This window comes from Lates calcarifer, linkage group LG19, assembly GCF_001640805.2.
Source record: "Lates calcarifer isolate ASB-BC8 linkage group LG19, TLL_Latcal_v3, whole genome shotgun sequence".
Taxonomy (NCBI): domain Eukaryota; kingdom Metazoa; phylum Chordata; class Actinopteri; family Centropomidae; genus Lates; species Lates calcarifer.
Genome location: NC_066851.1, coordinates 18,220,649 through 18,235,864, shown reverse-complemented (window position 1 = coordinate 18,235,864; position 15,216 = coordinate 18,220,649). Strand labels below are relative to the sequence as shown.

General features: G+C 42.7%; 1 protein-coding gene and 1 long non-coding RNA gene across 2 annotated transcripts in view; one reads left to right on the top strand and one right to left on the bottom strand.

Moving 5' to 3' along the window:
- Positions 1-1,152: 1,152 nt before the first annotated feature.
- On the top strand, positions 1,153-5,844 carry zfp36l1a (zinc finger protein 36, C3H type-like 1a). Its single transcript, XM_018663474.2, has 2 exons — positions 1,153-1,348; positions 2,564-5,844. Exons 1-2 carry the CDS (start codon positions 1,298-1,300, stop codon positions 3,629-3,631), a joined length of 1,119 nt encoding a protein of 372 aa, XP_018518990.1. The 5' UTR covers positions 1,153-1,297; the 3' UTR covers positions 3,632-5,844.
- A 1,656-nt stretch (positions 5,845-7,500) lies between these two features.
- LOC127143613 (uncharacterized) overlaps positions 7,501-15,216 on the bottom strand; it is a 30,976-nt gene continuing 23,260 nt past the window's right edge. Inside the window, exons 2-3 of the long non-coding RNA XR_007815178.1 lie at positions 10,574-10,651; positions 7,501-8,408 (exon numbers count right to left, since the gene is read on the bottom strand). This is a non-coding gene — a long non-coding RNA (uncharacterized LOC127143613). The remainder of the gene's footprint in view (positions 8,409-10,573; positions 10,652-15,216) is intronic.

The window sequence follows — 15,216 nt, the reverse complement described above, 5'->3', positions numbered from 1 at the left end:
TCCCCCATAAATCTCCCCCTCACGCCATCATCCCCTCCTCCAACTCCAACCTTTTCTTTTTTTTTTTTTGTTAACAGCTCCTTTTCTTCTCCCCAAACCCTGCCTTTCTTTTTCCCTCTCCTCTTTACTATTGCAACCCAACCCTGACATTGACTCTGCACATGGCCGATGGCTGCTCTGTCATGGATTTAGAGGGAGGGAGGGAGGGAGGAAGAAGGAGGGAGGGAGGGAGGGAGGAAGAAGATGGACCACAATGGATTTGTATAGGTTTCACTCTCTGCAGCCAGGCTCTTTCATATGTGGCTGCGAGTGTCATTTTTGACTGGCTGTGGTTGAATTTGGTGAGCTCACCCGCATATCAGGTTATCGCCCACCTGACGAAATGACACATATTGTACATCCATGTGTACACATTGGTCTCAAGAGGAGAGGAGTTTTCTACCTGTTGGTAAGGAAGAGGAGATGAACTGTGGTGGAAACAGTAGAAAGAAGAGTTTGTGTGGGGGGGATAACTGTGGTCGGGAAAGAGTTAAAAGCCCTGGTTGCCTGAATTCACCGGAAAGTCCCACAAGTGACGTTACAGTCCGGCAATTAAGAGTAAATTAATTACAGAGTAGTGGATGGTAGCTGAAACCCTGAGGATAGTGCAGCGCCTCCCAGTAAACAACTCCAGACTGTTTAAACATCAAATTTCCATAAGAAAAAGAACGAAGCAAAGTTGTGGCCAACTTTTTGCCACTGGGGTTTAAAATTTACTGATAATAACTTTAGTTTTATTAATAGTTTTATTTACTTATAAATAAAAGTAAAGGCACAATTCTTCTTAGAAAGTTAACAAACAGAACATGTATCACTCACTTCACTAAGTCACTTTTTATGTGTAATCCAGTTTCTTCACTCTCCTGATAAACTCATAAAGTGACTAACTACAGAGTTAAAGATAAAACTGTCCTGTTTTTAATCTATGTGTCGCAGAAATACAAAACTTACAACTGTTTAGTATTCATACTGCGTGTAGCGGTGTAGTAATCTCAAACAAACTGACAAACCAATGCAAGTTTGTCAAGGAGAAGAGGAAGGAAAAAAAAGTTAACAGAAAGTTAACGCCCAGCGCTTGAGGCTCCTCCTGCTTAGGATTATAAAGCAAATGTCGGGGCTGGTGCAGGGCAGAGGGGGAGTTCTGCAGGGTCAAAAATACACAGGAGCTGCAAATCAGAAACTCAGCAGACCTGCGCAACTTTCTAACAAGCAGTTGTTTTTTTTTTACTACTTTGACTTGATTCTGGTCGCTGCAAAGATGACCACAGCCGTGGTAACGCCTTTCTTCGACTTCGAAGTAATGAACAAGGTAGCTACAAAACTTTTTTTGTCTCCTCTCGTCTTTTTTTCTCCAGAAATGTGAACTCTTGTTAGCCTGTTAGCAGCAGTGAGTTAGCCCGCTGTGGAGGAATGATGAGCTGCATGCCCGCGGCCCTCTGCCGTGACGCCTGTGTGTGTGTTTGTGTGGAGGATGTTTTGTTTTGCTGTTTTGATTAGTTTTTCCGCTTCATTTCGACTCCACTGTTTGTTTGTTGATTTCGCCTGTTACGTCCTCTCTAAGCCGTCGTCCCAGGCTTTATTTATGTTAAAACTAGTGTCTGAAAAGTGAGCCGAAGCGTGGCGATAACATTAACTAAACATTTGCTGCAGTGTTAAACTTTCTCGTTTTCCACGTTCAACGTGTGCCACATCAGCTAGATTAAAATTAATGGTTTTGCTTACCAGTTACGGTGCACTTTTCGAAGGGGGCAGACGACCGTTAACGTTAGCTTCAGTTTAACTCGTGTCACCTCTCTTTAAATGAGAGCAGTTTTGCGCCACTTTTAATGCTCCTCACAAAGCAGCCACATGCTCGCTAATCATTCACTAGATTCGTCTGGCTTTAACCCACTCTTGCTCCTATAAAACTTGTTTTTACAGTTAACCGCGTTTAACGTTAAAAATCGGTTGGAAAAAAGGGGGAAACAACTGGTTTTAAAATCGTAACGGCTCCTTCGGTTAGGTAATGTCTCTCTGCTCTGCTTTGCATACATTTTAAAGTTTTCAGTGTCAGATTTCTTCTCAAAACTTCTCTCTGCAGTTGTTAGGATTTAATTCTCTGTCATGTAAATCAGTGACTAACCCAGTCATCTCCTCCTAGTTTGGAGGTGTATTGAAAAGCAGATCAGTTTCCCCTTGTAATTCAGCAGGATGCTTGGCCACTTTCATTATCTTTCAAATGATGCAGCCTCTTTGTAGCCACCATAGCAGCCCACTGGCCTCTCATGTGCTGCTGCTGCTGCTCCATTTACTAAACAGGCACACATTCCTAACCAGGGCAACTTGCCAAACCAGCTGCTGTTCTATAGGCCTGTATCCGCTCATGTTGTCAGAGCCAAAAGAACACAGTCATGCAAGAGGAGGCTGTGGATTTTTTCACTCCAGCCCGCCAGCTCTCTTTACATTCAGGACTGCATTGACTGCCAGTTTTGGTGAATCTGTAGAATGGTTGTTCTGATCATGTGTTTTCTTTGTGCCTTTGCAGAACAACAAACTGCTCAGCTACAACAACAACCTGGGCGCCCCCCATCCTATGTCTGTCCCTTGCACTGGCACCAATGTGCCCATCTCCAGCCCCACCGGAGCCCTGCTGGACAGGAAGGCGGTGGGATCTCCCTCTGTGGGAGGTGTGTATCAGCGGCGGCACTCTGTCAGCAGCACAAAGTTCAGCCAGAACCAGTTTCTGAACAGCCTGAAGGCAGCGGACCACTCCTCGCTCATCTCAGGGGTTGGCAATGCCAGCAGCAACAAGGAGAACCGCCTGCGAGACCGCTCCTTTTCCGAGACAGGTGAGAGGCTCATCAACAAGTGCCTGGGCCCTGCCAGTCCCACCAGCGGCAGCAGCCAAGTGAACTCCAGCAGATACAAGACAGAGCTTTGCAGGCCCTTTGAGGAGAACGGATCCTGCAAGTATGGCGACAAATGCCAGTTTGCTCACGGAATCCATGAACTGCGCAGCCTGAGCCGCCATCCCAAATACAAAACTGAGCTGTGCCGCACCTTCCACACCATTGGTTTCTGCCCATATGGGCCTCGCTGCCATTTCATCCACAACGCCGAGGAGCGCCGTGGACCTCCACAGCAGTCCTCTCCTCTAAACTCTTCCAACAAGATCGAGAGGCCTCGACTGCAGCACAGCTACAGCTTCGCAGGCTTCTCCAGCTCAGCTGGGCTGAGAGACAGCCCCACCTCGGTCACCCCTCCACCCATGTTCTTCCCTGATGAAGTCCCCGACTGGCCCAGCAGTAACCCCTTTACCTACTCCAGCCAGGAGCTGGCCAACCTGTTTGGGCCCAGCCTCAGTGCCGGTCCTGTAGGCACAGAGCCCAACACCCCTGCACCTCCCTCTCCAACAAGCACACCTTACTATTTCAGACCCATGTTGGAGTCCCCTCAGATGTTTGAGTCTCCATCCAGCCCTCCTGACTCTCTGTCAGACCAAGAGGGCTACCAGAGCAGCTCTGGAGGCAGCCTGAGTGGCTCTGAGTCCCCCACGCTGGACACCACCCGCCGCCTTCCCATCTTCAGCCGCCTCTCCATCTCTGACGACTAAACAGCATGCACCCACCAATGACTTTTGATGACACAAAGAGAACACGGCACTCCCCTCTACCTCTGCCCTTTTCCTAAGCCTCCCCATCTTCCCTTACACAACACACCGTGTTAGCATTATAAGGATTTAGTCAATTAAGGGAACTCAAATTATCATTTCATCCCTGATAATCTGCACAGCAAGTTTTAAAAAGTACCCTGCCATGTGTCATAGTGCCAAAAAGGAGAGGAAATTGAACAATGAAAATCATGAGAACAAGAATTGACTGTTTTGCCAGGTGCCACTTGTTTTTTTTCTTTCTTCTTCATTTGTTCTTGAATGTGTAGCAGCACAAGTGGCCTTGGAAAGGGGAGTGCATTGCACTAGCCCCCACCCCCTCCCTCCCTGCCTGCCTGCCTGCCTCCCTCCCTCCCTCTCCCGTCCCTGACGATACCACTTCCCCCGAGCTAGCTAGAGGGTGCTCACTAACGTAACTGTAGATCTACCGCAGCCGTTTTTACAGACTGAGTTAAGACAAAAGGAAAAAAAAAATAACAGACCCTGAAAAGATATGAATAGTTTTTAAGAAAAAAAAAAGAAAAAAGTGCCTGGGGCGGTTTCTGCATGTGTTTAGGGTGAATGGACTACTGTTTGTTTTTGGTTCTTTCTCATTTGCCCCCCCTCCACCCCCCTGTCACAGTTCTTCTCAAGCCCCGTCTTATGTAATTGTGGACTGGGTGAGTCTGCAGGAAGGACTTTGAACTGGAAGTTGGTTATAACCCCCACCCTCCTCCCTCTGAGTTTTCTCCTCCTGTTGCTGGTCACTGGCTCCTTTTTTTTCTTCTTTTTTTGGGGGAAGGAAGTCTTGATATCAAACTGATCATTAAACCTGTAAGATTTTGTCCTGCCTCTCAACCCTGCCTCCCTCCCTTCATCCTCACCGATCTGGGGAATTCCAGCATTCCCATGGTGCAGTTGTACATCCTGCGACTTGATCGAGATCGGATCTCCAAGCTATTTTACTTTACTTCTCTCTCCCCTCCCCAACTTTAAAGCATGCTCTGAGGAGCACCCTCTGTACTCATTACATCCCTTTTTTGCTTTCTTTATTTGATAATTATTTTTTATTAATGTTATTATTATGGTTATTATTATTTGAAAAACTTTCCAAACAGAAGGTTTTCTTGTCACTGCTTATTTAACTTATCAGAACATATTTATTGGTGATCATATGCATTTTTGTTAATTTTGTTTTGTATTTATCTGGATAATGAACAATAGAATATATTTTCTTTTATGTTAAATTATGATCTTCCATATTAATCTAAAGATTGTGAAGACGTTGTTGTCAGTTTTCCTTTTTTCACAGTTTAATATATTGTACTTCAATGACTTTTGTTCTGCAACTACACTTTGTCAAAATGAAACTTAATTTAAAGCAAAAAAAAAATGCAAAAAAAGATGTTTTGCGTTTTGATTATTTATTGTACTTTTTTTTCTTAACTCCCTCTTATTGGACTGCAATTCCATCTAAACTAGATTTGCTTGTATTCATTCCTGACGTTTTTTCCCCTCCACACCTTTACAATAATCTGACAATAACAGTAGCTAACTGTTATCACATTGATTCAACTCATCTGTTTTTGTCTCAGATCTCGTCCTGACTTTAACGAGAATTATTCCCAACAGTACTGGGGTTTGATGGTAGAAGTAAAGGGGTGCTAAATAAAAAGACCTCTCACATCACTGGTTTAGGAGGATTCTCCAAGTTAGTAAAGACTGGTTATGTTGAAATGTCTTCTGTAGGTAACGTTCTTACTCCCAGTCTATTACAAGCAATAGCTGTGACCAAATGGGTTGAGGAAAGTTTATTTAGTTTTCTTTTAATTTGATTGGATGCTTGATGCACTTGCTTGGGCCCCCCCTTTCGACCATTGGAAGTGCCTCGTTGAATACATTCCAGGTAGCTAAGGCTTCTCTAGCCTTTTATATTTGATAATGGAGGATGATGAATTTTTTTTAAGTCACTCGTTCTGTGTTGCCTTCACATGTTCGGAAAGAGGTGAACAGATTTTGACACAAAGAAAGTAAAAACTGTTGAATGTATTTTTTCAGCCATGTTTTTTTCACTACAGTAATTTCTGTGAGTTTATATGAAAACCTGTTTTTTTTCCTCTTTTGTAAGTATTGATTGCAGTTAAGTCAATAAACCCCATATTTTTGGAAAAGCTAAACTGTGTAATGAATTGTGTACGAGGGTTTTTATGGGAAAACAACACCTGAAGCAGTTACAGACACATTTACAGCCACATGATGCGACAGAATCTGTATTCTAATTCTGTATTGTAATCAATATTGAGGTTAAAATCATCACATTTCTAACTTGTGCAATGAAAATGAAAGTTTGAAATATCTATATTTAAGAAATTATCAAGTTAAATAATATTCCAACTTCAAGTTGAACGTCTCATATGACCTTATTTTGGGTGGTGTTAGAAGAGACTGGCTATTTAATACAAGCCTTGAGGGACTTGAGTTGTTTTGGAAGGCAGCCGTATCAAAGCCATTTGTCAGAGGTTTTGAAAGTTAAACCCCTTCAAAACTTGCCTGAGAATAATGTTTTTAAGTTTTCTTCAGGATCAAACTAATGCAGCAATAGTTCTCCAAACGTTTACAAATACATCGCAAACACACCCTTCCAGTAGCTAATTCAGCATACTTTTAATAATGCCAGTTTGCCACAATGTTAATAAATAATGGGCTTGAGTTCTAGCTGACTCTATGGCAACAATATATTTCAGTGTCAGACTCTTAACACCCACGCTTTGTATAAAGGAACAAAATGTGTTTGCAGATGTTATATTCAAAAGTAAAATAATGGGAAATAACACAAGGCTGTGCTTCTCTGTGCATGATGCAGAACTAAAGGGAGTTTCACTGTGGTGGAAGTTGATTGGAGAGCTGCACTGAGACCAGTCAGGGGTATTGACCTGGGGATGATCAAACTCAGATAGAGCAGGTCTGGTTACGCAAAAATACACGAAGCTCCTGGTTTCAGCAGAAGTATTGATCTGGGTTGGTGAGGATGTGCTGTAACTGTAATGTTTCCAAGAATTAAAAAAAGAGTGTGATATGCTGAGGTTATGACCTGATCAGTGATCCTGAGGTTGCATGTGAGCTGATCAATAAGTGTGTGAGGATATTCCTGGTAAGACAGGGATAAACAATTGAGTCATAGCTTGTCAGATTGTTCTGATTATCAAACCATCTAGCACAGCTTCCCATGTGGTCTCTTTTAGGTATTTTTACATAGAAAATAAATGGAGATAACAATCTTTTTTAGCCATTAATACAAGCAGAGCAGTATTTGATTTCAGTAACAACATATTGAAGCTTCCTCTTTATCCTCTCCACTCAACATCCACACTGCTTCTGCTTTTCCTTGCTCTCCGGACACTTCCGTCTGTCCATGTTTATATTCTCTCAGATTGCAAAAAGGAGCCAGAACAGGAACTCCCTTCCCTCCATACAATGGTGGGTGCTGACCCGTCACAGCTGACCCATGGAGGCCCCCTTGTTGCTTTATTCCAGAGAACCTGGGCCTGCTGGATTCTTGTCTTGTTACTTTGCTCCCCACCACCCACCCTCCAGCCCCCATCTCTGAACAAGCTGCCTGCCTGCTGAGAGTCTGACTTTACCTCAGGGCCTAGTGTCACTTCAAGTGCTTCTCTGCATACCAATGAGCTCAGAGTGAAACAGCCTAAAATATTGCTTTTCTTTATATTCACAGGTGGTTATAACAAGTTTTCTTTGATGATGATGGCTCACTACTCCATATTGTTTCATTCTGTGTCACACAGTCTTTTAAGAGCAACAAGAGTCAAAGATCTCACAACACGGCAACAACAAACCAAAACCAATGAGTATTCACCATATACTACAAATAAAATCATCGCATTTTAAAGCATAAATCAACACCAAACTTGGCAGCAGAAGCCAAAATGCAACAGGTAGTTACACAAATGTACTCTGAAGTCACTGTGAAAAAATATGGTACACAGTAGTACAAATTCGAGTCACCAAAGCAAGTGCAAAAGCAAAAAAGGCCTTACTGCTATGGTTCATGTTTTATCAGAGCAAAGAGCAGGAGATTACAGGGCCTTTTTAAGAGCTAAAAACATACTTAACACTGTTTTATTAGCTTATAATTTAATAACTCTAACAAATTTTTATGAGAATTGCTCACAGGCATGATTTTGTTTGGGGTCTCAGAGGCTCCAGCTGTAAATCATGGTTAAATACAATGAGTTGTTACACTCTGTATATCTATGATTGGTGTTGACAGTACTGTTTACAGAGCACTACCCAACAGAAATAAGTCTACGGAGATATCACAACCTACAGTATGTGTCTGTGAATGACTATTTTGGCCAACAACAATTATTTCTGTATGTGGTATAATGAGGTTATTTTCATAGTTTGCCACTTTCAGCAAATGTCTGATTCCCCCTTTAAAACTGTTCTATATGTGAGTTTTAATAAGGTGAGAAGAGAAGACAAACATTCAAAGGTTTTTATATCAAGCTAAACCAGGTGAGAATGACTTGTGCGTACCTTACTTTCTCTCGCAGCCTTTCAGAAAAACTCTGAACTGCATGCAGTGTGAGGGACATGAAAGGGGACTGTTTCCTGTTTGTGTGGTGTGTGAATAGAAGCACCTTGAGATGAAGTACCAGGAAGTGGGTTTCTGAACCTCCAGCAGCAGGTCTGAGGGTGGCGGAGGGAGGGGGGGGGTCGCCTGCTCTTCGATATGTGGCAAAAAAAGAAAGAGAAAAAAAAAAAAAAACTACCATTACTTCATCACATTTTACAGCAGGTTATGTTCCAATATGGAAACGGAGCAGTGGCACAGATCAAGCTTGCGGTTCATTCATTACTTCCTGCACAACAGGATAAAGCAGGTGTGTAGTTCTACTCTCAGAACCCAATCTTCATTCACCTTTAACCTGTAGGGTTGAGCAAGAGAATGTGGCGGCATGTACACTTTGTTAAGTGTGTTATCAGAGGCAGGTTTACCTCTTTGTTTGAGAAAGAGGTGAGCAAATACTGCTGGATGTGCTAACTGTGCTATTTTCCTTATCTACGTTCACAGCTGAGAGTAGGGTAGCTGTAGCTCTGCGTGCATGCATGTGTCTGCATGGCTGCAGTGTGACAGGTGATGTGGGAGGGATAATTAATCACCAAACAAGGGCTGAGGTCAACAATGAGTGATGGGGTTAGGTTAGAGGGTACTCAGGGGCTGCTTTGTCTGTAGAAAACAGAGCGGCACAATTAACCTCCTTCAGACACACATACCAGAGCTCAGAAACCTGCATTAGAAACATCCACCCAAGTAAAAACTTTGAACGTCAGTGGAGGGATTAGATGTTCCTCTGAGGAGTGAAAAACACTGACCCATGGTGAGATCATAATCCTGCATGGAACAAATGTGCATGGTTCTCAAGTTTAAAGGAATAGTTTGACATTTTTGGAACTATTTGCTTTACCTCTCCCATGAAGCTACACACACTACTTAGTTAGCTTAGCTTAGCATAAAGGCTGAAAACAGGGGGAAACAGCTAGCCTGGCTCTTGGTTTGTGTAATCGGTGTAAAAACCCAAGATTGCAATTTGACATTTTACTTGGGGTTATGTGGTGGACTATTTCTTGGCTGGTAGTTTCAGCTGGTTGCCTGGCAGCTGGTCTTGGCCAAGAAATAGTTCCCCTGTAAAATGGCAAAATGTAATTTTTTTCTCTTTGGTTTTTCGTGGGCATTCAGGTTCCTGAAAAGTGGGTTTTCTTATTTTTAGACAGAGCCAGAATAGCTGTTTCCCTCATTTCCAGTCTTCATGCTAAGCTAAGCTAACTAGCTGATGGTAACAACTACATACAGAGTGGTATCAAACTTCTCATCCAACTCTTATGGAGAAAGCAAATAAACATATTCCCCAAAGCTTGATGATTGCATTACAGCAAATGCCAAATGTCAACCTGTGACAGTCCAATGAGTTTAGTGTCTAAAACATACCTGAACAAGGCATGCATGATCAAACCTTTGACCTCACACTCGTTACAGGAGACACTCGGAACCCTGCCACCGCTGCTAAAGGTCACTTTTTGCGTATGTATAGTGAAAGTACACCTTTATCTCTTTTTGCCTGCACTCACTTTTAACTCTGCTGCTCTGCGGTTGATGTGCCCATGACTTCACAGGTGGGATTGTGGGGAGTTAAGAGTCTTGTTTTCGCAAATATTGAAATTCTTAACTTAATTATGGGGATGTATTTTATAATTTGTGTTAACAAGGGGCCTTCTCATCCCATCTCTAATCCCTTCCTGGCTAATATCAGCCTGTATCTTACTGTATACTTCACTGTTGGAGTTTACCTTTTGAGTACAAAACAATACAGATTACTGTGAAACTGTAGCCACTTTCATTTCCTTGTTGATAAATGTATCTTCTAAGTAGAATAAAATTAAAGATGCCAACTCTAACTATTGTAGTACAGCTGATATACAGTAGCTTACACATTATCAGCAACATCAGCACTGTCCTGTTCTCAACCTCTCAATTTCCCCTGCATACAGTATGTGATTCTGGGTAATCACATAGTTCATACAATATCTCATCTGACGATCACGCTTTAACAATAATTGTCAAGCCTTACAGTGAGAACTTTAGCAATCAAATTGCTCTAATCTCAGTATATGTAACGCTATTTCATGCAGTTGTGCAGTTTGCTCTGTTGCCCGCAGCAAATGGCAGGCTTTATCTTTGTAGGTCTATGGCTGTATGTGTCACTGTTAGACTGATTGCAGATCAACAAAGACAACACTCACAACCACTCCCTGATCCTGTGGGTTTAACCCAGGCACTCCACAGCCCTATTATCTAGGCAACTGAGGCTATGACACACTGCTTACCGAGTAATGACATTAGCCCTGCCAGGATCCAGTGTCACATGTGCTTTTCTTCCCTCGGGCTAAGTGGGGACCCTTGACCTGTAAAAGAAAGGAAGAGAAAACACATATGTGTTGAGCAGAGGAGCAGAGAGGTGAGGAGGCTTCAGAGGAGAGCACCAGTGATGGCCGTCTGACAGGTTGTGGAAACACACCCTTCCACTCCTTAGTGTGACAGAAAAACAAACACAGAGCCACTAAACTCTCGCTGAGCCCTGCACTAATGGACAAGCGATGACTTTTTCCTAACGAGACAGGCTGGTCCGGTGGAAACAGGAGACGAGGACCGGCCAATGGGAGAGCCCGTCCCGAACCTGACACTGTTGTGCTTTAGTTTTCTGGTCCACTGGGCCGAGTGAGTCACTCCTTCAGCTTTCCTGAGTGCCGAGCCACTTTAGCTCTTCCTGTCTGATGATTCCCACAATCGAGGCCTGATGGGAGCAAAGTGGCCCCCCTTAGTGGAGCAGCACCTGTTCAGCATTTTGACTTATTTACAGAATAAATCTGGTTAATTTTAACTTGCTTATTTTTGTAGTTTTAGCCATTCATTTCTATCAGTTATAATTGAAAACTGTGCTCACTTAAGTCATTGTTTAAATGTGGGAACATGGCAAAATCAGTCTGAGTGGTATGAAACAAAAGTCAAGCCTAGAGTTTAGCCAGATTATCTGAACCAGCAGTTCCCAAGCTTTTTTTGTGACCCCTTAATAAAAAGTAATCTCCACTCGCTACCCCTCATAGCATATGTGTCTACAAGCAGTGTAATGAAAGACTGAAGCCATTTTACAACCCTGAAGAGATAAACAAGACAGTATTATAATATGAAAAGGGCAACATGCCAAAAATAAACATACTTATGTGTAACAGAGTTTAGTTTTTTTCTCACTTCCTGCCACAGTAATCATTTCGCAACCCCTTGTTGGGGTCCAGACTCCTATGTTGGGAACCACTAATCTAAAACACTTTATCTGGAGGTGAAACCAAAAGTGAACAGACCTGCAGTGTAGGTAAAAATCCATTATTGCACAAGATGAGTATGTGTGCATAATTAGAGCAAGCATGGAGCAACCGTTATTGATGTTTGGATGTTAATTTTACCATCTGCTTAGGGGTTTGTTTAAAACCTGACTGTCTGACTGCTCATGTAACTTGCTTGTCTTTTCCTGTTAGCATCTCAGCAATGGTACCAGCAAATATAACTTGTGCACACTTATCCTGCTGTGCATTACAGTACATGTACATATAGAGGAGAGACTACCCAGCTTGATAACACCTCTCTTATTTCCGTCTGTGTGTGTGATGCATGATAGTGGATGAGGTTAGCGTTAAGCCACTGAACCATGCTAAAGCTAAAAACAGCACGTTTCCTCGCACATGATTCTCAGTTTTGTTTTGCAGCATCTGTTTCCTCTGGTGGCAGCGGTGCTGGAAAACAACCTCTTTCTCACTTCTTAAACGTAGTTTTCAGTTTCTCACAAGTTTCTCTCCAGTTCAGGAGTGTGATGTGTTTGTGTGTGACTTCAACTCACACACAAACACATCACACTCATAGTAATAAACACACTCCTACACCCTTATCAGCCTACAGATATCCTTAGGATCATGACAGGCAAGTATAGTTGACAAACCAGCCACTCTGAGTCACAGGCCCTTCAGAGGTATAAGCAGACAAAGATGACATCAGTGATAGTCTTACAGGAAGCCCTCGCTTCGTCTTGTATTGAGGCCAAGTATGCGCTATGCACAGATGGCCATCTTGTATCTGTGATCTAATACTCAACTCAGTCACATGATGTTGATGAAAAAAAGGATATTAAAATTACGAAATGGTGCAATTGTGATAAGATGCAAGCTGCTTCAATGTCACAAAAGTTGAAAAAAGTGATAGTGGGTGCTTTAAAAACAAAGAGAGAGAGGGGACAGTGAGACACAGAGGACTGGACTTAAGTCACCCTCCTGCTAATATAACCACGGCTGTATCATTTTGTTGTTTGAGTTGTAAACAAGCCCTTGATATCTGGCCTTGGGAGGCTAGGGAATAGTTAAAAGTGAACTCTGTATCTCTCTCTCCCTCTCTCATTCTGTGTGTATTTCACAATGATCTGCTGGCTGAGGCTCAGAGAGACGAAGATAAGAACTGACTGTGAGAAACCGCAGATCTCACACCCACTCACTAGGAAGGAGCACACAGATACAACTGGGCGTACACACTGAAAGCACACACAGGAACATGCACGTACGCACACATTCGAGGCGTAGGTGCATGCATGCTCCGGCTCATATAAGTCTGAACACACAGAGTAGCAACCTATGAGAAGGCATATTTAACAGTTGACTTTGGATTCCCTTGTGGACGTACGTGGGGCTCCTCACATTTGAGGAATTTAGTTGTAAAAATGCATCACAGATTGTTTGGAAGTGTCTGACTGCTGTTCAGATTCTCAAGGCAAGTCTTCCATTGAGATAAGGCCCCGGCCTGAAACATGTCAAGCTCGCTCCTGTCCCGCACTCACCCTCAAGGCTCACCTGCTAACCTGTCACGACATGCACTCACACAGGTAGGCAGGAAAAAAGGATTAGAGCGTAACTTTACACAAAAGCCGTGAGTGATGAGGGTGTCAGGGTATTACTAAATCAACAATCACAAACTCAGTGTGCTACCAGTGTGCAGTTTCTATCTTAGACTTTCTGTAAACTTCATCAGAGGGTAACAGAGGGTGACAGTTGACTCAAACTAAGATGACTATTATTGGAAGTGTGCTTTGACTGACTCCAGAGCTGTGAAGCTGTGAGAGTTAAAACTTAGACTTGACTTAGACTTAGACCTCAAAAATGAGGGCTTTGGTCTTTACTGAAACCAAGACTAATGTTACATAACTTTTAGTGGACAAACTAACAAAAGGTTGGAGTCAAAAGCAATAAATCACACCCTTGTTTAAAGCAATACACTCAGGGCTGCTACAGCCTCACTTGTTCTGATTTGGCTTCTAGCTAGCTTGCTGTATGTTAGCAAACATTAGATAGATGTTACATTAAGTCAGTTTTTCACACTATATGATTGTTGTGCAAAAAAAAAAAAAAAAAAAAAATCACATATCACCATACTTCCAGCCCACGGTTCCAGTTTCCTCTTCATTCTTAGTCATGTTGACCAATGATGCCTTTAAAGCCAGAAATAACACAATAACAGTCTCCCTCTTACAATTTAAAGCTGAATTCATAAGCAATAAAACACACCCTAGTTCAGTTTAAAATACACTAGAGTTTTGTTGCAACATCCTTATTTGTTCTGGTATAATTGCTAACTAGCATATGGCAGCTAATGGCAGCAGATTTTAGATTTAGATTTAGATCACACTGTGTGACTGACAGTTACTGACAATTTCAAATGATCAGGAAGGTATTAGACAGGCCTTGCGGTGCATGTAAAAAACCTGTTAGTGTAGAAAACTCTATTAACACATCTTTAAAAGGAAAATGTGAACATCCAACTTCATCTTATTTGTCAGTCTTTGGACCTGAAAGACTTGCAATTCACTTGTGAAGCCATGATTTGGACTTGCCCTCAAGGATTTGAAACTTACAACTTGCTTTGACAAGACTTGAGACTTGACTTGGAGCAGCCCCAAAAGACATAAAAACAACTCCTCTAGGGTCTGTATCTACCCAAGAAAAAGCCTAAACCATCTACACAATAGCCCTATGCAAGGAAACAATAAATTTGTTCTCCGAGGGGAACTCATCTGGCTTTTCCACTCGAGAATCAGGCATCATTGTTATCGGAGACACGGAATAACAGGCGAGAAGGGGAACATGATGTGTGAGGGCAGGCTGAGGCCCAGAGGAAGGCCGCAGCACAATGCGAGGCAAAGGAGATCTCTATAAATCACAGCCCTAACTGATTCCCCACCTGTGTCCGCTGTCTTCCCAGAAACACACAGTCACACACAAACAGCTGCCCTGCTCTGGAAAACCATCACGTCCGTGATACTCAGACACAAAGTCACACAGTCAGGAGTTTTGGATATCAAACGCCAGCAACGCGTAGGACAAACTACGCCTTTAAGGGAGAAATTGTTGCTTTGGCATAGGATTTTGGTATGATGTTCCACAGTGGCGCACACACACACAGCTGTACAAATTCATGCTTTGCACACAAGCGATCAAACAACACAGCCTATTAATTTGATTAAAAGGCTCTTAACAATTTCCAGTTTTCAATCTTAAAAGGGTATTGTGGTCTCAGCCAAAACCAAAAGCCTGAAATAAATTAAAGTCATCCATAAACCATCGTCATATTAACAGTAAGACAGTGCCATCCAGATTTAGAGTATTTCCCAGTAAAAGGTTGTCAGTGTTTCTGCGGGTGACGCATCAAGTGTGTGTGTATATATATATATATGTACAAGTCTGCTGCATATGTAAACACATCCAAATGTGTATGAGCATACAAACACATGTGTGTATGGGCATGTGTGCTGAAAGGGAGGAGGGTTGTTTACTCGGGCAGCCTCTCAGAGAGTGTTTCCTGGCCGGCTCCCACTTCCTGCCCCTGCGCCTGGAGCAGCAGCCTGTCTAGTCAGCCACCTAGGGCTGACAGGCAGACC